Consider the following 24829-nt stretch of genomic DNA (forward strand, 5'->3'; position numbering starts at 1 on the left):
CTTCCCCATTGGTCAGAAGCGCGTGAGGGGGTGGGCCTTCGCTGATTGGTCCCTAGACCCTCTGGACGGGTCGGGCGGGGCTTTTCTGCCGAGGCGGGAACCCAAATGTCGTTTTGATTGGCAAGATTTGGGCCCAGGGGCGAGATTCATTCTGACTGGTCAAGCTACTGAGTTTCCGCGCGGGATTGGCTTGCAGAAAGACAAAGGCGGGATCAGGAGAGGAAGCTTTTGTAGTCGACGCTCAGAAACCTACGCGGCGACACTCGCAGGAGCTGCGGCTCTGTTGGTGAGTAATCTTGGGCGACGGCGGCCATCGACGCCAGGCCAGGAGAGCGTTTGCCTCCTGGACCTTCTCGCGCCTCGTGGGGGAAACTATCTTCCCGCTGCGCGAGGTTTTGGGCGCTTCAGAGTCGTCTCTTAACTGGCTCATACATCCGGGTTTTTCTCCCGGGCCGCCCTTTGAGCTCCTAGGCCAATGGGATTCGCCACTTAGGACGCCCCGCCTACTGGGTCACGTAGAGCACCTTGGGACTCGTAGTAGACCTTTAGAGAGGTCCCTCTACCACGCGGGGAGGAGAAGCGGGGTACCGCTTTCGCTTTGTTTTCCGAGCTGTGCAGCTTTCCCGCCTCTCGTCACTTCCTCGTGGCAGTAAGATCCCTGAGCAGCCCGTTAAGCCCGCTTTGGGACAGGATTTGGAGAAACCCAGGGCTGAAGTTCTTTTTTCTTTCTTTCAGCTCTACCTCGGCACCTCTCCATGGCAGTTCCCGAGACCCGCCCCAACCACACTATTTATATCAACAATCTCAACGAGAAGATCAAGAAGGATGGTGAGTTCTGAGGATAGTCCAGACTCCAGGTGACCTCGCAGGAGCCGGCCCCTTCTTCCATCCCCCGCATTCACGTGTCTTCCTTTGCCTTCTCCAGGCAAACTGTCAGTTGATCCTTCAGCCTTTGCACACGCTGCTCATTGTGTCTTTAACGCTCCTGCAGTCCATCTTAACGGTCTAGCGATTAACCTGGTCACTGTGGTTCATTCCTGAACGTCTCAGCTCACAGGACTCCTCCAAGAACCTTTTGGCGTCCCCTTACGGCTCAGGTGCCTGTCCCTGACTTCCCATAGGCCTTGGACATGTCCCTTTGAAGCCCTGATTCTTTGGGGCTGGTAGTTGCACTGATCTGGGAGCTCCTTGAGGGTAAGCACTGGGATGGTCTTGGTCACGGTGGTATTCTCGGTGATCAGCCCACAATGGAGGTGTCTAATTTCCAAAAGAAGACGGAATTATAGTAACATCGCTAACACCATCATCAGGTACTGATATGTACATCTTTACTACTTTAAATTCTCCCAACAGCCCTTCAGGAAGGAGCTATAACACCGTTTTCTCAGATTAGGAACCTGACTCAGGTGATGTGACTTGCCAAAGGCCACATAGCAAGATAAAGGGGTTGAGGCCACCAGCGTGGAATTCGGCTTAAGAGCTCGATTTTTTTTTTTTTTTAAAGACTTTATTTATTTACTTGTCAGAGAGTGAGAGAGAGAAACCACGCGAGGGAGCACAGGCAGACAGAGCAGCAGGCAGAGGCAGAGGGAGAAGCAGGCTTCCCGCCAAGCTAGGAGCCCGATGTGGGACTTGATCCCAGGACACTGGGATCATGACCTGAACCGAAGGCGGCTGCCCAACTAACTGAGCCACCCAGGCGTCCCAAGAACTCGATTCTTGACATTAGATGTGTTTTTTCCATTTTTTTAATCATGTTTATTGAATTTCATTTTCTATATCTGAAAACTGAACAAAAAAGTCCTGGTACTTTCTTTGCATGGACGTTACATGGATTACCTGAGCCAAATATCATCTATGCAGTGCTTCCTTATATGCTATCTAGTTGTTAGTAAGGGCTGGGTAAAATTTGTCTCTTATCCCCTTAAGAAAAGTCTTGGGGGAGGGCGAATAAAAAAGAAAATTCTCAGGGAGAACCAAAGGAGTTTGCTGGGATTGTTTGAAGTTGCCAATAAAGTTACCGTTGAAGAAAACCAGACAAGCCATGTAAGTCCCCTGTATGTGCTCTTAGAGTATGGTGCCCAGCCAGTGGGGCACCTGGACAGAGGCATTTGTTCCTTCTCATAGAAGAGGAGACATTTCAGAGAAGACTTCCAGGTAGAGGAAGCTATGTGTATGTTTGGTGAGGGAGAAAAGTGTTCCCAACCTAGACCAACATGGGCAGATGTCTAACGGCCAAAGAGATCCTGAAGCATTCTGGAAATAACAAGTAGTTTTATGTGACTGAGGCTTGTGTCCAGGGAGAACCCTCCAGTGAGTAGTACCCTGATGGTTCCTGGCCTCTTGTGGGCGGTGAGCCATTAGACTTTGTCCTGAGGCCATCTGGGAGCCAGGTGAGGGACACAGTCTGGTGTGAGGATGATGTATGGAGACTGAACTTGAGTGGGCAAGAGGGGAGAAGGGAGAGAGGCCCAGAGTCCAGGGGAGTAACTTTTCTTTTTAAAGATTTTATTTGACAGAAACACAGCGAGAGAGGGCACACAAGTGAGGGGAGTGGGAGAGGAAGAAGCAGGCTTTCCACCAAGCAGAGAGCCCAATGTTGGGCTCAATCCTAGGACTCGGATCAGAACCTGAGCCGAAGATAGACGTGCAACCAGCTGAGCCATCTAGGTGCCCTATCAAGTGTGGTCATTTGTTAGATGCAGTGGTGTGGGGTTCAGATGGACTTGGGTCCCGCTCTGTAGCTTCCCAGTACCTCCGGGGCACTCTGGAGCCCCTGACAATCCTCTGAGCATCTGTTTCCATTTAGTAAAATTAAGACTGTTACAGACACTATCTCATGAAGTGGTTGTGAGAATTTGGTGAAGTTTTTTCCGTAAAACATATAATGGTATCTTTACTCACACAAACGTTTTTGGAGATGGGTGGCCGCTAAAGTCTAAAGTCTGCGTATTGCAGTAAGCAATTGGGAGGGGCTCGTGGTTAAGGATCGCTAAACCAGTAAGCACATCTGAGGTCAGGAGGTGGGCAAGACTGCAAAGGAAAAGCAAGTAGGGTACGAGGAGTGGGGAGAGTGGCAACAGGGCACCTTTTTTAAGACAGGATGGTCAGAGGGAGGCCTTTGAAGTGGGAACACTGTTACTGAGACCTGGTTGACTAGAAGGAGACAGCTGTGGACACAACAGGAAAAAGGTTCTTGTGGTGGAGGCAGTAGTCTGGGCAAAGGTCCTGAGGCAGCATCCATGTCCTGGCCTGGGAAAGGGCTGTGAGGCCAGCGTGACTGGGAGTTACATGGGTGGAGTATAGGGGGACGAGGTTGGAGAAGTTGGCCAGGGCTACCTCACCCAGACCTGGGTCAAGGTGCCAGTGACCGGAAAAAGGATGCTCACGTTTATTGAGCATTTGTCATAGGCCCTTTGTTACGTGGGCCTCCTGTTCTTCATCAAGCAGGGGGTGTTGGTACCGTCTGTGCTCTCAGAGGAGCCCCCAAACTCACCCCAGTGTTCTTGGCTGCTGCTCATACTGCTGGCCCTTGAGGGGTTCCTGACCTGTGACATTGTGTCAGGTGGCTGATGGTTTTCCTTCTGGGCCTCACTCGGCTCTGAAAAAGGATCTCAGCCCCCAAGGACAGGTACCAAGACTTCGAGTCACCCATGGGCCTTCCCTTTCTCCCCCTGCAGAGCTGAAGAAGTCCCTCTATGCCATCTTCTCCCAGTTTGGCCAGATCCTGGATATCCTGGTTTCCCGAAGCCTGAAGATGAGGGGCCAGGCCTTTGTCATCTTCAAGGAGGTCAGCAGTGCCACCAACGCCCTGCGCTCCATGCAGGGTTTCCCCTTCTACGACAAGCCCATGGTGAGTGCTGTGGCAGACTGGGTGGGTCTGGACCTCTTGTCACCCGTAGTCTGGTCCCCTAAAGTCGGGAGTCTCTCTGGCTGTTTGTTAGCATTTCCTGTTCTTTGTGCTGGAGCCAGTGATGGGGTACCCAGTAGATGTGAGGCACAAAGGAGAAGGACTAGCTAGGGAAAGTGGGGGAGAAAGTGTTAGATAACCGAGAGCATCTGCAGTCGAGGAAGTGGGTCAAGTTGGTTTGGCTGGAGAGAAGGGTGAGCATGGGGTGGGGGTGCTGGGGAGCCTTGGAAGTGTTTAGGGAGATGCCTCTGGCTGTTGGGGAGCATAGATTAGAAGCCGGAGTTTAGCAGGAGTTCCAGCCCTGACCAGGTGGGGACCGTGAATGGGTAGAAACGGGTAGATTGGGGTTCAAGAGACCATGTGCATGCACAGCCAGGGGGCTGCATTCTGGAAGGTAGAGAATGGCTTAAAGTGCCCGCCCTCTACTAGTGATCCTGTCAGATCGCTGGCAGCCATCTTTTGTTCTTGGGGCCCTTTCCCTTATCCCTCTATCATCTGAGTTTCACCTGATGGGAACACGCCTCCTTGAACCAACTCCCTTGGGGAGGGAACAGCAAATGCTGGTATGTCCAGGTCCCAGGTGGGTCACCTCCCGTGGAAGACAGTGGGCCCCTGGAGTGGTGAGGTAGCCTGGAACTCTCCCTCTGTGTGGATGGGGCACTGATTTGCCTGTTACCTCTGGGCGTGAGCCCAGATTTGCTGCATCTTATATGGCTTTTCTGGGGCAGCTGGGAATTCGCTCTTGAAGTATAAAGACCATAATGTTACTGGGTCAGTCCTCCTTCCCTGCTCCCCAGATCACTGCTCAGAGCATTTCAGACACTTTTTTTTTTTTTTTTAAGATTTTATTTATTTATTTGACAAATAGAGATCACAAGTAGGCAGAGAGGCAGGCAGAGAGAGAGGAGGAAGCAGGTTCCCTGCTGAGCAGAAAGCCTGATGTTGGGCTCTATCTCAGGACCCTGGGATCAAGACCTGAGCTGAAGGCAGAGGCTTTAACCTACTGAACCACCCAGGCGCCCCCTGGCAGTAGAATTCTGTCCAGGAGTCTGTCAAGCTGGTCTGGCCTTTGGAATCTTCACAGCAGCCTGCTTCTTCCTCCTCTCCCAAGGCTTTCCTGGTCTCTGCTTGGACCCCTGCTCCCCGCAGGCTCTTCTCCACATGTGGCCCCAGGGCTGCCTCCAGCACACCAGTGAAATTTGCTCACTCCCTCCTTGAATCTCCCTCCCTCCCTCCCTCCCTTTCTACACCAGTGTCATTTCACTGAGGCCTCTCTTAGCCACACTCTGAAATTTTTGATTCGTATCTTTTTTTTTTTTTTTAAAGTAGGCTCCATGCTCTGAGCCAGACACTTTTTAATCTTTTTCTTCATTCTCTTTCAGTATAGCATGAGGGTGGGGCCTTTGTCGATGGGCTCATTGCTGTACCCCCAGAGTAGAGGGTCTCCATAATTTGCTGAGAATGAGCTTTAGCCTGCGGGTGTAAACTTTTTTTTTTTTTTTTAAGATTTTATTTATTTGACAGAGAGAGACACAGTGAGAGAGGGGACACAGGCGGGGGAGTGAGAGAGGGCGAAGCAGGCTTCCCGCTGAGCAGGGAGCCCAATGTGGGGCTCGATCCCAGGACTGTGGGATCATGACCCAAGCTGAAGGCAGATGCTTAACAACTGAGTCACCCAAGCACATCTGGAGGTCTGAACTCTTGTGTGATTGGAACCACCCCTTCCCTGCATAATGTTCCTATCCTGGCCCTGTTTCCTCGGATTTCTGCCTTTGACCCAATGCTCAGGACTGTCCCATCTTCCCTTCAAAATCCCAGCAACCCACTTACTGTGTGTCAGCTACTATTCCAAGCACTGAAACTCATTCAAGCCTTATGGTCATCTTTTCAAGTGGGAAATCTCCACAGTCCCCATTTTATAGATGAGGATGTTGAGGCCATGCGATTTCCATAACTGGACTCACTGAGCTGCTGGTAAAGGTCTGCTTTTGCACCCAGGCAATTAGGCCTTGAGATCGACGCTCTTCACCCTTCTGTACTCTGTTTGGCAGCGCATTCAGTATGCAAAGACTGACTCGGATATCATTGCTAAGATGAAGGGCACCTTTGTGGAGCGGGACCGCAAGCGGGAGAAGAGGAAGCCCAAGAGCCAGGAAACCCCAGCAGCCAAGAAGGCCGTGCAGGGTGGGGCAGCCACCCCTGTGGTGGGGGCTGTCCAGGGCCCTGTTCCGGTAAGCCAGGGCCAAGAGATGCTGACCTCTCTCCATCAGGCCTGCCTTAGCCTTAGGCCTGGCATGTGGGCACAGTCGGGGCAGGGAGGGCTCCCCTTGGGGTTCTGGCTCCCTCCCTTTCCATTTCCTTCTAGAACTTGTTCACCTCTCATTGAGAGATAGCACAGCTGGGTGATGTCTGCACTTGGAAGTGCCTCCATGCTTGTCTGACAGTTTTGCAGAAGCTTTCTTTCTCTTGTGTGTCTGTCTCTTAGTTTCTTTCTCCCCTTGACCTTGATCTTGTCTGTGTCTTAATGTCTATGCAGAAAATCGAGAGGAAACCACAAACCAACTTTTTTGGATTAATTAGTGAATTTAATTTAGCAGGCTCGCCAGAGAGATCAGTGTGGAAGAAATCAGTTTTATTTCTCTGTGCTAGCAACAAACAAGTAGACTCCAAATTTGAAAATACCTCAGGATTAAATGTAACGAAAGGTGTGCAGAAACCACCCACTAAAAGTATAGAACATCACTGAGAGAAGTGGGAGGTGAACTCAGTAAATGGATGGGAGACTCAAAACTTGAGATGCCAGTCCTCTAGATTGGTCTAACACGCAACACAAATCCAGTCAAAATGCCAGCAGGAATTTGGGGGGCATTGACAGTCCATTTCTACAGGTGTGCGGAGAGGCAAGGCAAGGCGGGAGAGGAGGATAAAACGGTGGGGGGACACTGTAGTCATCAAGGTAATGTGATGTTGGGGAGGAAGATGGACCAGGTTGCAGAAGAGAGTCTTGAAAAGGTCCACACAGGCTTTCTCAGCCAGTAAAGGCTCCAACAAGGTCCATTGGTAAACGGACTTTTTTTTCCCCCTAATAAACAGTGCTGGACCAGTTGGTCCATATTTATGAGGCAAAGTATTAGTCCTACCTCAGCTATGAAAGTTAATTTGAGATGAATCATAGACCTCAGTGTGACAGCTAAAACAATAAGGATTCTAGAAGGAAACAGGAAAATCTCTTCATGACCTTCGTGAGGGCCCGAGAAGTAGAAATATCCTGTTTTCTAAACAGAATGGAGAAAAGCACAAGATACTTCAGAGAGTCTTCTCCTTACTTTGGGGTCTCCACGTTGGCTCTGCTGCTTGGGTCACACATTGTTTGTCCAGCTTTCGCCAATGCTGGCTCCCTTTCTGTCTGGCATCAGCAGTGGGGTTGGTGTTACGGCTCTGCTTCCCTGCTCTGACCCACTCCCCTCTTCTGCACCCAGCTTTTTGTCCGCCTTTGAGTCCTCAGCTGTGGTTCCCGCTCCGGCCGCCCCATCTCCTCTGGGGGTCGGAGTTGTGCTCCCTCCGGCTGGCTCCCTTCTCCCCACCACGCCTCCCTTCTCAATTGGCATCTGCCCTGTCCAGCCCCTCCCACTCTGCCTTCCACTGTCTGTTCCTCTCTGCAGGTGTCTTCCCCCACACAGGTGAGTTTTTGTAAGGAAAAATATAGCCTGTGCTCATGTAGGTTTTGCTTCATCCATTTTCCTTCCGGTGACCTTTGTCTCCATGGGTGCCTTGGGCTCTCTCCTTTTGTGGCTTTCACACCCTGGGTCTCCCGACGAGCTCCGGTCCTCTCTGCCTCCTGCTGACATCACACCTGCCCCGCTCAGCCCTGCCGTCCTCTCTCCGCAGGGCATGCCCCCGATGACCCAGGCACCCCGCATCATGCACCACATGCCCGGCCAGCCTCCCTACATGCCGCCTCCGGGCATGATCCCGCCTCCAGGCCTGGCTCCCGGCCAGATCCCACCAGGGGCCCTGCCCCCACAGCAGCTTATGCCGGGCCAGATGCCGCCTGCCCAGCCTGTAAGTGTCTCCTTCTCCTGGGTGTCATAAATAGCTGGGACGGGCGAAGGGAAAAGACAGGGACGAAGGGAAAAGACAGGGACGGGTGGGGGCTTGGTTATGGGGGCGGAGCTTCGGGTGGTCAGGGTGAGGCTGCAGGGGCGACCAGAATCTAGTCAGACTCGATGAACTGCAGAGAACCTGCCGATGGCTACAGCAGTGCTCTTTGTGGCTTGCTTCCTGGTGGGGGCAAGGCGGTATAGATAGGCAACCTCAGGGATGTCGGGTGAAGGGCCCAGAAAGAATTCAAGCAGGGCGGTGCTGGGAAACAGAAAGGCAATAGGTCCTCCACTAGACTCATGGCTCTGTCACTCCCTTGCAGCTTTCAGAAAATCCACCAAATCACATCTTATTCCTCACCAACTTGCCCGAGGAGACCAACGAGCTCATGCTGTCCATGCTTTTCAACCAGTAAGTGGGGCCGGGTGCTGGGCAGGGGCCAGAGGGCGATGGCCAGGAGATGGCACCATGTCCAGGCTGGTGGCGTCCTGAGCCTGCTTGGGATTTGCAGACAGGACAGTGACTGGAGGCTTAAAATGTGGAAACTGAGGCCAGGCCCACGGCCACGGAAGTGCAATAGTGGCAAGCCTAGGGCGTAGCAGTGCGGGACCTTCTTTGACTTCATGAGGGGTGGGGGAGCCCCTGGGCTGCCTCTTTCCAGTCTCTAAATCAGAAAAATGCTAGGTGCATATAAAATAATGGTGAGGTGGTACCGAGCAGTTGGAAGGTTTTATTTATTTGAGAGAGAGAGAGAGCCAGAGCACAAGGCAGGGGAGAGTCAGAGGGAGAAGCAGACTCCCTGCTGAGCAGGGAGCGGGATCCTGGGATTCCAGGATCATGACCTGAGCTGAAGGCAGACGCTTAACCAACTGAGCCCCCCAGACGCCCCCTAAACTCTTTTAAGACAAGTCCTGGGCGCCTGGGTGGCTCAGTGGGTTGAGCCTCTGCCTTCGGTTCAGGTCGTGGTCTCGGGGTCCTGGGATCGAGCCTCACATTGGGCTTTCTGCTCGGAGGGGAGCCTGCTTCCCACCCCCCTGCCTGCTTCTCTGCCTGTCAAATAAATAAATCTCTCTGTCAAATAGATAAATGGAATCTTAAAAAAAAAAAAAAAAAAAAAAAGACAAGTGCTAAGGGGTGTGGATGGACCTCATTCCTCCGGCTGCTGGGGAATTGGGGAGTTGGAGGCAGCACCGGGAGATGGGAGAGGTCAGACGCGCTCCTCGACTGTGGTCTGCTCTGGGGCAAGTCGGAGGAACAGAGCAGCACAGGTGGTTCTGTGTGACAGTGCCCACAGGGAATTTCGCGAAACTCCGTAAGACAGAAAAAAACAGTATCACACGTATATCCTTCTGTAAAACAATACGTACTTTGTAAGAACAGCGGCAGAAGAAAGTGTACCCAGCAACCGTGAGCATGGTTGCCCAATGGGGAAGGAAGTTAGGGAAGAAAACGGGGAAATGAGAGAAACAGAGGATCGTAAAAAGGGTAGTGTTTATTCCTGGAACAGGGTGGGTAGGTTATGATTGGGGAAGGACATGGGGGGCAGTGTCCTGTTTCTTTTTCTTTTTTCTTTCTTTCTTTTCTTTTCTTTTTTTTTTTTTTTTTTAAGATTTTATTTATTTGAAAGAAATCACAAGTAGGCAGAGAGGCAGGCAGAGACAGAAGAAGGGAAGCAGGCTCCCTGCTGAGCATAGAGCCCGATGCAGGGCTCTATCCCAGGACCCTGGGATCATGACCTGAGCCGAAGGCAGAGGCTTAACCCACTGAGCCACCCAGGCACCCCTCCTGTTTCTTTTTCTTAATTATTTAAGAATTTGCTTTTATTTTTAAAAGACTTTGAGGCAGAGAGAGAGAGAGAGCCCAAGCAGGGGGAGGGGCAGAGGGAGAAGTAGCCACCCCACTGAACAGGGAGACCAATCTGGGGCTCCATCCCAGGACCACGGAATTATGAGCTGAGCTGAAGGCAGATGCTTAACTGACTAAGCCCCCCAGGTGTCCCACGTGTCCTGTTTCTTTTTTTTTTTTTTTTTTTTTTTTTTAAAGATTTATTTATTTATTTGACAGAGATTACAAGTAGGCAGAGAGGCAGGCAGAGAGAGAGAGAGGAGGAAGCAGGCTCCCTGCTGAGCAGAGAGCCCGATGCGGGACTCGATCCCAGGACCCTGAGATCATGACCTGAGCCGAAGGCAGCGGCTTAACCCACTGAGCCACCCAGGCGCCCAACGTGTCCTGTTTCTTGATCTAAGTTGTAGGTTACAAAGGTATAGGTGTTCACGTTAAAATATTTCCTTAAATGACACATTTGTCTTGCCTGTACTTGTTTCTGTTGAGGTTCCTCCACTTCGCACTGTGTGCATCTGGGGGTTGGATTATCATCGCCTATGGTGCATTGTGGGATGTTCAGCGGCATCCCTGGCCTCTACGCTCCCAATGCCAGAACATTCGGGATGCTGAGTCTGGTTCCCTGAGATCTGTTCCCTTCTTTCAGGTTCCCTGGCTTCAAGGAGGTCCGACTGGTCCCTGGGCGGCACGACATTGCCTTTGTGGAGTTTGACAATGAGGTCCAGGCAGGGGCCGCTCGGGACGCACTGCAGGGTTTCAAGATCACCCAGAACAATGCCATGAAGATCTCCTTTGCCAAGAAGTAGCACCTTTTCCCCCTGCCTGCCCCTGCCCCCTGTTCTGGGGCCACCCCTTCCCCCCCTTGGCTCAGCCCCCTGAAGGTAAGTCCCCCTAGGGGGCCTTCTCAGAGCCGTGTGTGAGTGAGTGGTCGCCACACAGCATTGTACCCAGAGTCTGTCCCCAGACATTGCACCTGGCGCTGTTAGGCCGGAATTAAAGTGGTTTTTTTGAGGTTCGGTTTTTCACAGCCATTTGTCGTTTTTATTTTCTTATGCTCTGTGCCTTCTTTTCTTACATATCAGAATATTCTGGGTGTTTGGACCTCTTAGCATGTTGGGGTTTGCAACCCTGGGGAAACACAGAATAGTGTAGTAACTTTGTCTAAGCTTTAGGCATCTTTACCAGTTTGGAAAAACTCCTCTTTTGTCTCCTTTGAGCATTCAGAGCAGGAAATGGAAACCCCGACTGCCATGTACAGTTGGGCAGGTCGTGTACTATGCAAGGATGCCACCTAAATTTAAGGGCACACTATTCATTTGTAGATTTGTATTTTTTTTTCTAACATGATAAGAGTGTCAAGAAAGAGGTTTTTCTATGCCTTTTTTGAATCTTCAGAAAGAATGCCTCTGTGATAGTGACAGGCCCCAGAAACAATGCTGGATACTTCAGGAAAAAAAGGAAGGGAACTGGATGCTCAGGTACTCATTAGAAGGATAGAAGGAGGGGTAACCTGGGTTTGAGACACTTGAGTTGAGGTTTGGTCTCTGATTGAGCTGCAGCCTGGCCTTCAGGAAGGAGTGGAAGTGCCGTTCCCACATGGGAAGCCACTGACCAGGCACAAAGGGTGTGGCCACTTCAAACAGCGCTAATCTTCCCTGCTGGCAATCCGCCACCTAGGAGCCTTGGCCAGGTGGCTGAACCACGCCCTCCAGTCCCCTGGCTGCAGGGGAGTCTAGGAAAAGGAATTTCTTTCTTTTTTTTTTTTTTAAGATTTTATTTATCGGAGAGAGAGAGCACAGGCAGACAGAATGGCAGGCAGAGGCAGAGGGAGAAGCAGGCTCCCCGCTGAGCAAGGACTGGGATCATGACCTGAGCCGAAGGCAGCTGCTTAACCAACTGAGCCACCCAGGAGTCCCGGAAAAGGAATTTCTGATTGGACAGTTATGTAACCCAGCTGAAGCTATGGGTAAGACGGGAGATCAAAGGAGGGACCTTCTTCAACAGTCTGTTACACACCTGATCTGGAAAAAAAAAATTTTTTTTCTTTTTTTTTTTTTTTAATTTTTTTTGCAAGAAAGAATGGGGAGAGGGCACAGAGGGAGAGGGACAAGCAGACTCCCAGCTGAGCAGGGAGCCTGAGTTGGAGCTTGATCTCAGTGTCCTGAGATCAGGAGCTGAATGAAATCAGACACTTAACAAGGCACCCCTGGCAATTTTTTTAATGGACTAAAAAATACATATATGTATTGTTTAAGACTCTCACTCCATGCACATAGAAAAACGAGATCATTTGCCAGAAGTAGAAAATTGACCACAGAAATGAGTTTCTGAAGCCAGTGTTCAGTACTGTCTGGTCTTCATCTGTGGAGGCTCTAATCCCAAGCTTGCTCCTGTTCTGTCTGCTCTTTTCTATTAAAGAGAAACATCAGCATTTGCAGTGATAAAGGCTTACAGCACCAAATACAGTCTCTCTCCTTCAGGATCTGAAAGACTGAAGGGAGAAAGGAATTGTTGTCTCCACTAAGAGGCAAGTCTTTATTGCCGATGGCAAGTGGAAACATCTCACCCACCACACTGGCAACCACGGGTTCTGTGGTCAGTAGATCCTGGTTTTTATTGTCTTCCCGGTGCACTCCCTAGCTGTTCCCCAGGAGCAATGGATGTCCTCACTCCAAGCTTCATTTTCTTCTCATGTAAGGGAAGAATTCCTGTATGTTAGTACTTTGGTACTTATTGTTGGTACACGCCGCTATCCCAAACACACACCCACTGCTGCCAGGCACTCAGGAAACACTATAAACTCAGCAAAGACTTGCTGAGTACCTACCGTTCTTGGCACAGGACACAGTGGTGAATGAAATACACAAGCCAACTGTAAATACTATGTTCTGATAAGACAGCTGGGGTGGTAGGTCTGGGAACAGTCCCAGGTGATCAAGGAAGGCCGGTCATTGGACGTGACTTTGGAACAGAGCAGTTTCTCCTGTCCATGGTGGCGGTGCTGGGTATTGGAGGGCACAGAGATGGCTGAGGTCCAGGCTTTGACCTTGAATTCTGCCCTACCCCAAGCCCAATTTACTTCCCCCTCACAAAAGTTTGGACTTGTGGCCAAAGGTAAGAATGCTCGAGAACGGGAGATGCCACCCAGGAGAATGACCTGGGCACGGAGATCTACTGGAAACAGTTTTAGAGGTTGAGACTTGAGTTCGGATCACCCTCACCGACTTTCTCCTGACCTTGGGCAATGGACAGCTCCACAGCTCCACACTCTGACGGGTATGGGCCTAGAGCCAGATCTGGCCTTTCTGCTTCTGGCTCTAACCTTGAGCAAGTTTCTGAAGGCTCTCCCTGCCATTTCCATGGCAAGGGGTTATAACAGCCCTCTTAAGGTGATGCAGTGTCCATGTGAGTTAATAAGATAAAAATTACGTGCTGAATACTCTGAATGACTTTGCTTTCCTAATCACCATTTTACAGAGGAGTAGGTGAGGCTCTCAGAAAAATTGCTTAGCCCGGGTCACCCAGTCAGGAAGTGCCTTGGGAAGATAAATAGTGATTATGGGAGGGCATTTCTAGCCTTAAGATCCAGCATAAAATACTTGGTCCTTGAGGGTGGGTCTTTCTCTGGTGATCAAAAGGCTGCCTTGTTCTGTCCTCAAGCACAGGAAATTCCAAGGTAGTTTTCTGTACTAGCTCCCTGTTTCTGTTCGTGGAAGGGGCCCAGGTACCCAAGCAGCCTCAAGAGAAGATGGAATTGAATATCTCAACCTGTATGGTTGAGGGGGTGGGGGGTGGCTGGCACTTGGAGTGGCCTGGGCTGCTTTGGGCCTATCTGGGCATTTCCCTGGGCAGGCAGCCCTCACCCTATCCTTGAAATGGTTCTGGCTGGGTAACAGCCTCTCCATGTTGTGGGTGAAATTTGGGACTGATTAAGGGCGGAGACAGCATGGAGAACACAGGTTTCCTTGTATTGCTGGAGAGAGGGAGGGCATAAGGAAATTAGAGACCCTATTTCCCCCTCGATCACTTTCTTGCTCGGAGTCCATGATGGCTGGGTCCCCAGCGTTCCTCGGTGTCATCATTCTGCTGTCTGCCTTCTTGGGGCCCAGTGTCGGGGGCCGTGCCATGCCCAAGCTGGCTGACCGCAAGCTGTGTGCTGATGAGGAATGCAGCTGTAAGAGCTGGGGATGGGGGGCTGGGGTGGCTAGCCCGTGTGGAGGGTGCTGTCATTCCCTTCTCTTCCTTCCCCAGACCCTATCTCCATGGCTGTGGCCGTTCAGGACTACGTGGCTCCCGACTGCCGTTTCCTGACCATACACAGGGGCCAAGTCGTGTATGTCTTCTCCAAGCTGAAGGGCCGAGGGCGGCTCTTCTGGGGAGGCAGTGTGAGTCTTCAGAGAACAGAAGAGGAAAGGATATGGGGGTGGGGTGGGAGTATGACCTAATTTTCCACCCAAAGGGAAAATTTGAGGACTGAAGTAGTTTGGCAGGGGTGAGGGAAGAGGGGCTATTGTGATCAACTTGGTTTTTACCTTGAGCAATCATGGGGCACCCACTATAGTGCCAGGCTCTGTTCCCGACCCTGAAGATACAACAGTGAATGATCCCTTTTATTCTAATAGAAGGAGACAGGCCATCCAAAAATATCAGCAAATATGTGCTCCTCTGAGAATTAATACACATTGACTGGGAGACTACTTTGGGTGGTCGGGGATGGCCGCCATGTAAACTGAGGTCTGAGCGACAGGGATGGAGCCAACCATCTGGAGATCAGGAAGAAGAAAAGTGCTATGGTCTTCAATAGGAATGAGTTTGCCATCTTCCCAGACCCTGGCTTTGAATTTTTCCTCTCCAGGTTCAGGGAGATTACTATGGAGATTTAGCTGCTCGCCTGGGCTATTTCCCCAGTAGTGTTGTACGGGAGGACCAGACCCTGAAACCTGGCAAAATCGATGTGAAGACAGATGTGAGTGTCTTGGGGGCTGGCGGGGATCCAGAGGGAGGATCCTGGGGTTGTGATAATAAGCAAAGATTCTCCTGCCTTTGGCTCCCCGGCAGCGTAGCTGTGTGTGCTGGGACAAAGTCCCTGCCTCAGTTTTCTCCTCTGTAAAATGGGGATTGTTAAGTCCCTGTCAGATTGAGCGGCGCAAAAATTAAGGGACTCTGGGCTAATTTGCATAGCATGTGTTTGGCCAAACCTGGCCCCTGCCGCCACAGCCTTTGCTAAAACCACTAGATCCTTTGTGGTGTGTGTGACCGCTGATTTTCTCCCCACTGTTTTCCTTTCTCTTTTTCAGAAATGGGATTTCTACTGCCAGTGAGCTCAGTCTACCACTGTCCCTGCTGTTTTTTTTTTTTCTTCCCAGCTTTATGCAAATATACCAGCCAAGTGCAAAATGAGGGTCTCTGTGGTCTTAATGGCGGGGGGGGGGGGGTGTGTAACAAAGAAAATGTTTCCCCAGCCTCCTGAATTTAGCCAGTCAGCCCCCTGACCGTGGTAACGTCAGTGGTTGCTAGGCAGAATTCCACTGACTAAAAGCTCTTCGCTCCATGCTGTGTACTGGAGGTGGGTTCCTAAACTTAAATATCACACACAAGCAAATGAGAAGGCAGAATAACCTGAAAAGCTCGGTTGCGGGTCATAGTGTCCTCTCTAGATCAACGAGAGGGAGTTGGACTATTGGGAATGAACCAATCGGACCATGAGGAAGACACAAATCACAGAATAGAGGCATCTGCAAAGGGAGATGGGAGGTTAGCCTGCGTGTATCTCCCCCACCCCCGAGTTTTCCTCCTTCTTGCCTTTGGTGTCAGAAAGAGCGCTCGCCAGCTCAATATCCGCTGTTCTTCAGGGTCTTTCTGTCGATGCTGTCCATGCCCCGTTCTTTGCAGCCATGTCCCCGCCCCCAAGCCCACTCCTACCCAATCCGGAGTCTCGACTGTGCACCCGTACTCCTGACCAAATCCGTTTCTCAGGTCGGCAAGGCATCTCTGTACGGTCCCTTCCCACTAGCTCTGCCAATCGCTCGTCTTGGTCCCTCCCCCTTTGGCCCCTCCCTTCTCGCGCCGCCAATCCTCGCCTTTTGTCCCGCCTGCCGGCCGTCGAGCTCACCAATCCCTGCCTCTGGGAAGCGTGGCCTGGTATCCCGCAGCCCTAGCGGGTCGCGCCGTAGGGAGGTGGAGGCGGAAGTGGCGGCGCCGGCCCCGGGAGTAGGAAGGAGCCGGGGCTGCAGCCGGAGTGGAGCGGCTGCCAGCCGAGGAGCAGGCGCGGCCGCGGCGCCATATTGCGGCCCCAAGCGGCCGCGACCGAGTCATGGCCGAGACCTACGGTGAGGGTGGTGGGCCGAAGTCGGGGTCTGGGGTCTGGGCCCAGGGAGGATGCGGCCTTTGGGGAGTGGGGCGGGGCCTTATGTGCCAGGGGGCGGGGTCTGGCATTGGGCAGGGCCTAGTGGATGCTGGGAGGGGTTTAGTGGGTCCGAGGCTGAGCTCCATCGATTTGGGCGGAGCCTGAGGGTCTGGTGTGTGGGTTAAACGGGTCTGGGGCGGGATTTGAGGGAACCAGTCTTGATGGACCTGCGCAGGCCTTGAGGGAAAGGGTAGGTCTTAATGTGTCGGGGCGGAGCCTGAGTGGATGGGGTGGGGCTGACTTTATGAATGGCAGGGCTGGAGGATGGTGGGCTGGGAGAACCCCGAGGGGATGCTGTGGACGCTGGGACTGCTCTGGCTTGAGAGGTCTGCAGTGGGGTTGGGGATGAGTTGTCCTTGAATTAAGTGGTGGGAGGGACTCTTGGCAAGGGCCGAGGCTTACACTTGAGTGTGGGGGCAGAGGGAGGGGTGGAGGAACCAAGAATTGAAAGATCTGGAAAGATGGATGGATGGTTGGATGGATGAAGAGGAGGAGGGAGGACAGGGTGTGGTAGAAACAGCACTAGTACGAGTAAGAAGGAGCTGCGATCCTTCAACGAGCAGGGAAAAGTCGAGGGAACAAGTGCAAAGATCCTGAGGTGGGAACCAGTTTGTCATTTTCAGGGAATAGACTGAAGGTCAGCATGGTGGGAGGTGAAGTCGTGAGGGGCAAGGGCAAGCCTGTAGTCCTCGATAAGATGGCTTTCAAGAGGCTTTAACTAGGTAATAGCCAAACTTTTGAACTCTGGAGCCAGTAGACCTGGATTCGAATCCCAGCTCTGCCCAGCTATGGCATCTTGGCGAAGCCAGTTAACCTTTCTGGCCTCAGTTTCCTCATCTGGAAGATGGGGATACTCTTTAGTATCCTCCCTCATAGAGTTTTTCTGAGGAATAAGTGAGCTTGCAGTAGTGAAGAACTTTAGAACCGTGCCTGTTATGTGGTAAGCACTGTGTAAGAATTGTCTGTGACCGTTGTTACTGTTGCTCTGTTGCTGCATGTGTCTCTTTGTCCCCTTGTAACTGTGATGGTCTCTTGGCTTCCATTTTTTTGCCCTGTATCATTCTCTCCATATGGGTTTCCCTGATCTTGGCTCCATCTGCTCAGACTTCCTCTTCAAATTCCTGGTGATTGGCAGTGCAGGAACTGGCAAATCATGTCTCCTTCATCAGTTCATTGAGAATAAGTGTGAGTTTCTGGGAGTGGTCCTGGGAGCACTGAACTGTGGGCGTGGGCATGGCAGGGGCAGGGGCAGGGCTGACCGTAGGTACAATTCCAGTGCTGGCTGCCTGGCCCTTGCCTTTGCTAGATCCTCCTTGAACCTCAGTCACCCCAGCAACGAGAATGGTTTGGTACAGGCTGAGGAGGCCAGGGAGGACAGGGAATCTTTTGAGCCCCTGCACTGCCTCTTCTCTCCCTCCCACTCCCAGTCAAACAGGACTCCAACCACACAATCGGCGTGGAGTTTGGATCTCGGGTGGTCAACGTGGGTGGAAAGACTGTGAAGCTCCAGATTTGGGACACAGCCGGCCAGGAGCGGTTTCGGTAGGTGGGCTGGGCTCCCAAGGGAGTGGGATAGAGGAGAGAAAATGAGAAAGCAAGACAGAGAGAGAGAGAGGTGTGTGCAGTCACTTGGAGATCTGACACAGAGCCACTGAGGGGCAGGCAAAGGGGAAAGAGAGACGGAGACTGAGTACAGGTACCTATAGCCAGAGAGAGCAAGGGTCTTGGAGAGGGAGCAGGGATAGCGAGGGAAAATGATGTTGAGAAAGAAGCATAATGAAGGGACAGACTCACAGACCCTAGAGAGACTGCAGTTGATCGACCCATATGGCTGGAGGGATGGAGACTTGTGCCCAGGGAGAGGCGCCCAGGGTGGGGGCGATGGGGTGAGGTGGAAAAGGAGAGACTAAAGAGAGGGAGACTGGAAAAGAGGTACACTCAGAAAGGGACAGAGAAAGACTGAGACCCAGAAGAAGAGCAAGGTAAGGGTGATAAAGAGACACAGAGAGAAACAGGTCAGAGCCAGAGACAGGGAGGGTGGGACAGGCGAAGGCACAGAGATGGAGATATGGATGTGTGTGGCAGAGGGGAGAGAACTGTGTAGGGCTCAGCACACAGTATGTCTTCAGGAAAGGTCTGCAGACAAGGTGGTCGATGCCTGGAAACCCGGAGTTGGAGAAACAGAGACGGAGAGAGGAGGGACATGAGGGAGTCGAGTCCATGGAGAGGTGTGGCCCCAGGCCAGCACCAAGTAGCTGCTAAGTTAATATTGGTGTGTTGATCCACTGAGCAAAAGAGACAGAAAGAGGGCCAAGGATATATGGCTTGTGCTGGGCTTAATGCTTATGGAATGATTGCCCAGGTTCGAGGGGGACCCAGACAGAGATTCGGGCCCTAGGAACAGGGCCTCCAAGAGATGGGGCAGAAGAGGGACAAGCAGATGTCCTTGCAGAGCACTTGGTCAGGACTGGGCAAAGGAGAGATGGCAGGAAATGAGGAATGAGCGAATGCATGAGAAATCATGAGTGAGGTTGAGAGGACCAGAGCCAGAGTGACAGACAGAGATAGAGAGCCCTCGGGAATGAGAGAGACACACATGTAAGAGAGAGACGGAAAGACACAAACCAGTGAAGAGTTACAGAAAGACAGAGACACAGAGAGAGTCGAAGACGGGCAGACACTCCGACAAGAGGCAGACAGACAGACCACTAAGAGAGGCAGAGATTGAGGGAGATAAAGAGAGCAGCAGAGAAGGGAATTGTGCTGAGACCAGACCATCACCAGCTTTGGGGGGATGGGCCAGCAGTAAAGAGGGGTCTCCGAACCACTAGTCTCTCTCCGCAGAGGGGGGCAATCTCAGGGCAGACCCCAGCCTCGGGGGTGACTGGGTCCCCCTGGCCCCACAGGTCGGTGACACGGAGTTACTACCGAGGGGCGGCTGGAGCCCTGTTGGTGTATGACATTACCAGGTGGGTGCACGGAGAGGGTGGGGCGGGGCCGGGCGGGACCCCCAGACTATGCCTGCCTCCCTTCCTCCTCTTTCCCTTCTCCTTAGCCGGGAGACATACAACTCGCTGGCCGCTTGGCTAACAGATGCCCGCACGCTGGCCAGCCCCAACATCGTGGTCATCCTCTGTGGCAACAAGAAAGACCTGGACCCGGAGCGCGAGGTCACTTTCCTGGAGGCCTCTCGCTTTGCCCAGGAGAACGGTGAGGACCCTGTGGTGGACCAGTGGGGAAGGGGGCCTCAGCAGAGAAGCAGGAGCTGTCCACTGGGGCCCGTGGGCCTCCCGGCTGTCTGTGGCTGTGCCTAGCAGGGCAGTGTGGACACTGAGAGGTCTGGGTTCAGATTCGAGTGTTGCCACACGTCAGCTGTCTTTCTTTACCTGGGGAGTGGGAATCACAGTGTTTCTGCCCGCATAGCGCAGGCTGGTTTAGGGGATCGGTCCCTGGGGAGCCCTCAGCACTGCCTGGACAAGGCAGCGGGCCCTGCGTTAACTGCCGTCAATAAGTGCAGGCTGTTGGCGTGACGTGGAGGTTGCAAACTCCGACGACCCAGGGAGACTGGCCTGTTTTGTGAGTAAGGGAGAGAGGACAGGGTAGACTCCAAGTTAGCAGGCAGTAGCCTTAGGGGCATGGACAGGACTGACAGCCACATCGAAAGGTATGTGAGTGTAAACTCATTTGAAAACTTCTGTGTTGGCCAGACATCTACTAAGCTCAGGGTCTGTCCGTGTCCCTCCAGGTTTGGAGGATGGTTTTTTGCCATCTGAAAAGACGTGGGCTGGAGTCCTGGCTCTTACTTTCTGTGAGGCCTTGTCATGTGGCTCAAGGGTGGACCATGGTGGGCCTGGGCCTGTCCTAGCAGAGCTGGGAACATAGCTGTAAAGACACCCTGGGCCCAGCACTTGCGGGAAGGGAGTCAGGACCCTTTCCAGAGAGGTCAGGGCTGGGATAGAGGAGGCACAGGGGGCTGTGGGAGCCCATGGGGCTAGGAGGGCAGCTGATCATGCTGGGAGGTCAGGGAGGACTTTCTGGAGGAGGCGGTTTGTAAGCTGGAACCACCTGGGGAGGGGGGCCTTCCATGGCCGGGCAGCAGCCTGAACAAGGTCCTGGAGTGAGGGCAGAGGTGGAATGCTTGAGGAGCAGAATGAGAGGTGGTCAGTCAAAGTCAAGGGGAGGGTGGGGACTGACTGAGGCCCTGCCCCTCAGAGCTAATGTTCCTGGAGACTAGCGCCCTCACGGGTGAGAACGTGGAAGAGGCTTTCCTGAAGTGTGCCCGCACCATCCTGAACAAGATCGACTCAGGTGAGGCCCCTGACTGCCCAGAGTGGGAGTGGGAGCGGAAGGCAGGGCCCAAAGGTCTCCAGGGGACCATTCCTGACCTCTCCCCTGCCCCCCCACCTCCCAGGCGAGCTCGACCCCGAGAGGATGGGCTCGGGCATTCAGTACGGGGATGCCTCCCTTCGTCAGCTGCGGCAGCCTCGGAGCGCCCAGGCCGTCGCCCCTCAGCCATGTGGCTGCTGAGATGTGCACGGAGCCAGGTGGGAGCCTGGGGCCCTGGGACGGCAGGGGTAGGGTCCCGGGGAATACTGAACAGAGACAGAGACACAGAAAAGAAGAGGCCATGAGAGAAAGTGAGAAAGAGGCAAAAACAGTCGAGTGAAAGGAGCCATTATCCTGGCCTTGGGGATGTCCTTTCCATCTTGCTACCAGCTCTCTGCCTGGGATCTCTGACCCACCCATGCCTAATTCAGCAAATATTTATTGAGTGTCCGCTGTGTGCTAGGTCCTGTTCAAGCAGTAGGCCAAACAGACAGTCCCTGCCCCTGTGGAGCCAACATGCTCTTGGGAGGAGACAGGCAATAAGCAAGACACATGAGAAAATGACGTGGTAGTTAAGAAGATAAGAGCTGTGCAGAAAAATAAAGGGAAAGTCAGGGTGGGTAAAAGATGAGCAGTGGAGATATTCCGTGATGAGGGAAACCCTCACTGAAAAGGTGACATTTGACCAAAGACCTTAAGGAGGGGAATGGAGCTGGGGGGGTTCATATGGGTCTCTGGAGGATGAGTGTTCTAGGCCGAGAGAAAAGCCAGTGCAAAGGGCCTGAGGTAGGGGCATGCCTGGCCTGGATCAGGAAGTCCATGGAGGCCAGTGTGGCTGGAGCAGAGTATGTGTGTGTGTTTGGGGGTGGGGGGAGAAGATGAGGTTAGGTATGGGGGGAAACAGATTGGATAGGGCCTTGTTGTCTATGAGGAGGTTCTGGGTTGTACCCTGGGTTGGATGGGAGCCATGGGAGGGCTCTGAGCGGAGAAGGGACAGGACCTGATTCAGGTGTTCCCAGGATCCCTCTGGCCACATATAGAGGAGAGGAGGGGGTGGGCAGGAGTGGTTCCTGAGAGACCAGTGAGAGACTACTGCAGAGTCAAGCTGAGAGACAGTGGTGGACAGGATGGGGGGACAGGCAGAGGAGGGACTGAGACATGGCTAGGTTTGTTTCCTCCCTGGTCTCTGTAGTCTTGCCCCCTCTTGATGTAGCCACTGGGTCTTTCTAAAGCACAAATCTGATCCTGTCCCTCCCCCGTTTAAAACCACCCATGGCTCCCAGGGTCCATGGGACAGAGCCAAAGCTCATAGCCTGGTGTTTGCCCCGCCAGCCTCACCTGCCTCAACTCACACCTCTCCCCACCGCTCAGGCTGCTGCAGACACCCTGAAGTTCTTCCCGTTTCTCTGGGTCTTCATTCATGCTGTTCCCTCTGTCAGAAACACTGTTCCTTCCCTCTCTTCCCTCCTCCCCCTCCTTCTCCTCCTCCAGGAAGCCATGCTTCCCCTATGCTTGGTCCACACTCCTTGCTGGGCTTGCAGGGTCCTACAGGATAAGGTCCCATCCCCACCTCTTTGAGAGTGTGTATGTCCTGCCAATTCGCCCTGTGCTTCACAACTCCCCCCACACTCCCCTCCCTCCCCGCCTCCCCTGCTTCCAGCCATTGGCGGCTCCAGGGTGGCTATGGGGAAAAGTGCTCAGACCTTGGATATACTTTGAAGGCAGAGCCAACATGAATTCCTGATGAATGGATGTGGCATTTGAGAGAGAGGAGTCAAGGGTGAGTGTTTTGGGCAGCCCTGTTTCCTTCCACACCCCTGCATCTGCTGTGGCTCCGCTGGGGCATATCTGTCCTCCAACCTCCTCTCTTTTTTCTTTCTTTTTTTTTTTAAAAAGATTTTATTTATTTATTTGATAGAGATTACAAGTAGTCAGAGAGGCAGGCAGGGAGAGAGGAGGAAGAAGGCTCCCCGCTGAGCAGAGAGTCCGATGCAGGACTCCATCCCAGGACCCTGAGACCATGACCTGAGCCATAGGCAGAGGCTTTAACCCACTGAGCCACCCAGGTGCCCCTCCAACCTCCTTTCTTGCACCAACTACCCCTTGTCATCTGGTCGTTGCCAGACCCTTGTCACCTTCCCACTCGTGGCCACTACCTCTAGCTGGCTGGTCTCACAGGTGCCCTCTACTTTTTAAAACATTCAGCTCTGAACATTCAGTCATTATTGTGTTTGTCTTCCCCATCTGAGAAGGGAAGGAGGTGACAGGTGAGAGATCCCAGACCAGGGTGCCTGGGTTTCAACTCTGACTCTGTCGCTTCCTACCTGCATGACTCTGGGCAAATTCTTTATGTATTTTTTTTTTTAATTTAAAGATTTTTATTTACTTATTTGACAGAGAGATAGCACAAGTAAGCAGAGCAGCAGGCAGAGGGAGAGGGAGAAGCAGGCTCCCCACTGAGCAGGGAGCCTGATGCGAGGTTCAATCCCAGGACCCAGGGACCATGACCTGAGCCGAAGGCAGCCACTTAACCCACTGAGCCACTCATGTGCCCTGGGCAAATTATTTAGACACTCTGGGTTCTCCATTTTCTCACTTGTAAAATGGTGCTAATAATAGTACCTACCTCCTTTGGGTGTTGAGAAGATTAATTACATCAATTCATGTAAAGTCCTTAGCACAGGGCCTGATGCTTACTAAAGACTTGAGAAATGAGGGCTGTTTATTTGAAAGAGCTGGGGCTTTGTAGGAATGGATGGTTGTGTCTTTACCCGAGGGCTCAGAATGGCGTCCTTTTCAGGGTTTGCTCTCAATGAATCAAATGTAGTAAGACCGTGCTTTTTCAAATGTTGTTGACTGCACTCTGCAAGAGAAGATACATTTTAGACGTCTTGATCTGATACAGTTCCACACACATCAAAGCTGAAACATGTTTTTCTAGTATTAATATTCTTTGTTTTTGTTTTTGCTTTCAGTCAGGTGAAATTCACATGGCATATGTTAGCCAAAACGTTCCAAGAAAATGTTCCAAAACATTTTCGTTGCCCTAAGGAAACCCCGTACTCATTAAGCAGTCACGCCCCATTCCCCCCAAACTCTGACACCCAACTGCTTGGTGTCTCAAGGGACCAAATAGTATTATATACGATGCCCCTCTGATATCTTCTATCTTATTCTGTTTCATTGAAACATTGGCCAAGGCCCATCACACTGATTTCCCAGCCCACTAATGCGGTGCTGCACATTGAAATTACCTGGAGAGCTTAAAAAAAGTCTGATGCCTGGGCCTCACCCCAGAGATTCTGAAGTGCTTTCCGGATTTCTAGAAGCTCCCAGGTAATGCTATTTGTAGCTAAAGCAACAAGCACTAACTGAAGATCTCCCGCTCAGTTTGGAAAACACTGGAATGAGCCAGAGCAGTCCAGGAACACAGAGGGACACAGAGATACAAAGGGGGGGGGGCGTGAAATTTAGATACTGAGATACCCCTGTGTAGACTCCAGGGGTCAGCCCTCTGAGACAAACAGGGAGATGCAGGTACCTTCAGAGTGACAGCCCCAAATTACCGGCAGATGAGAAACACAAAATCGGACAGTGCAGAAACTCTGGAAGAGAAAGGTATGGACAGACGGACACAGATAGGCAGGAAGATACCCAGAAATGAGACGTAGACACTAGCCAAGTAGACCCAGGGTCCCTTTAGTTCACCACACACTTTTTTTTCAGCTCATCCGTTCTCCAGGACCAGCCCTGCCCTTCGGGCCGGGGCCCAGACCCAGGCCCTGGGAGGCCGAGCCCCTCACCTGTCCTGGCCCCAGAGAAGCTGCCCCGCCACCTGTCCCCCTTCCCTGGCCTGGTGGGGCCTGGCTGAGGGGCAAGACTGAGCCACGGGGGAAGGGGGAATCCGTACCTGCTGCTGCTTCCTCTGTCTTGGCTAATCCCCATCCCCCCAGAACCCCTAACCATACTCGAAGAGTTCCCAAAGCCTGAGACCAGGGCATTTGGCCCCAGCTCCCCGCCATTGCGAGTACGTGTTATTTATTGCCTGGAGGCCTGTCCAGTCCCCACCACCCCCATAAAGCATTGTTTACACCTGTGTCTTGGCCTCTCTTATTTTGGGGTGATGGGGAGGGAAGGGAGACAGTAGAAGTACCCGATGGAAGAACCACATGTCATGGTGTGTGGGGGTCATGTTCCTGGATTGGATGTAGCGTTGGGGGGACACTGTGACTCAGGTGGTGCTG

At 52.4% G+C, this 24829-nt stretch overlaps 3 protein-coding genes and 1 long non-coding RNA gene across 6 annotated transcripts; 3 read left to right on the forward strand and 1 right to left on the reverse strand.

Moving 5' to 3' along the window:
• Positions 1-83: 83 nt before the first annotated feature.
• SNRPA (small nuclear ribonucleoprotein polypeptide A) lies at positions 84-10880 on the forward strand. Of its 2 annotated transcripts, none has more exons than XM_059153215.1 (7): positions 84-286; positions 736-828; positions 3681-3853; positions 5962-6141; positions 7799-7972; positions 8334-8422; positions 10500-10880. In XM_059153215.1, exons 2-7 carry the CDS (start codon positions 756-758, stop codon positions 10657-10659), a joined length of 849 nt encoding a protein of 282 aa, XP_059009198.1. In that variant the 5' UTR covers positions 84-286; positions 736-755; the 3' UTR covers positions 10660-10880. The 2 variants fall into 2 exon arrangements, with proteins under 2 accessions (XP_059009198.1, XP_059009199.1); XM_059153216.1 differs by lacking the exon at positions 84-286 and adding an exon at positions 517-649.
• Positions 10881-12057: 1177 nt separating this feature from the next.
• Positions 12058-15874, reverse strand: LOC131818601 (uncharacterized). The gene is made up of 2 exons (XR_009348893.1): positions 15776-15874; positions 12058-12538 (listed from the first exon to the last, which is right to left on the reverse strand). It is a non-coding gene; the product is annotated as an uncharacterized LOC131818601 (long non-coding RNA).
• Positions 12538-15250, forward strand: MIA (MIA SH3 domain containing). 2 transcript variants are annotated; one of them, XM_059153222.1, is made up of 4 exons: positions 12538-14027; positions 14105-14238; positions 14709-14819; positions 15151-15250. In XM_059153222.1, the coding sequence occupies exons 1-4, from the start codon at positions 13898-13900 to the stop codon at positions 15172-15174; spliced, it is 399 nt and encodes a 132-aa protein (XP_059009205.1). In that variant the 5' UTR covers positions 12538-13897; the 3' UTR covers positions 15175-15250. The 2 variants fall into 2 exon arrangements, with proteins under 2 accessions (XP_059009205.1, XP_059009206.1); XM_059153223.1 differs by having other exon boundaries at positions 12538-12967.
• A 132-nt stretch (positions 15875-16006) lies between the features above and the next one.
• On the forward strand, positions 16007-24681 carry RAB4B (RAB4B, member RAS oncogene family). Its single transcript, XM_059153221.1, has 8 exons — positions 16007-16182; positions 17364-17444; positions 17687-17801; positions 19166-19228; positions 19315-19469; positions 20472-20567; positions 20671-20803; positions 24312-24681. The coding sequence occupies exons 1-7, from the start codon at positions 16167-16169 to the stop codon at positions 20784-20786; spliced, it is 642 nt and encodes a 213-aa protein (XP_059009204.1). The 5' UTR covers positions 16007-16166; the 3' UTR covers positions 20787-20803; positions 24312-24681.
• Positions 24682-24829: the final 148 nt, after the last annotated feature.

Source organism: Mustela lutreola, chromosome 16 (assembly GCF_030435805.1).
Source record: "Mustela lutreola isolate mMusLut2 chromosome 16, mMusLut2.pri, whole genome shotgun sequence".
Classification (NCBI taxonomy): Eukaryota; Metazoa; Chordata; class Mammalia; order Carnivora; family Mustelidae; genus Mustela; species Mustela lutreola.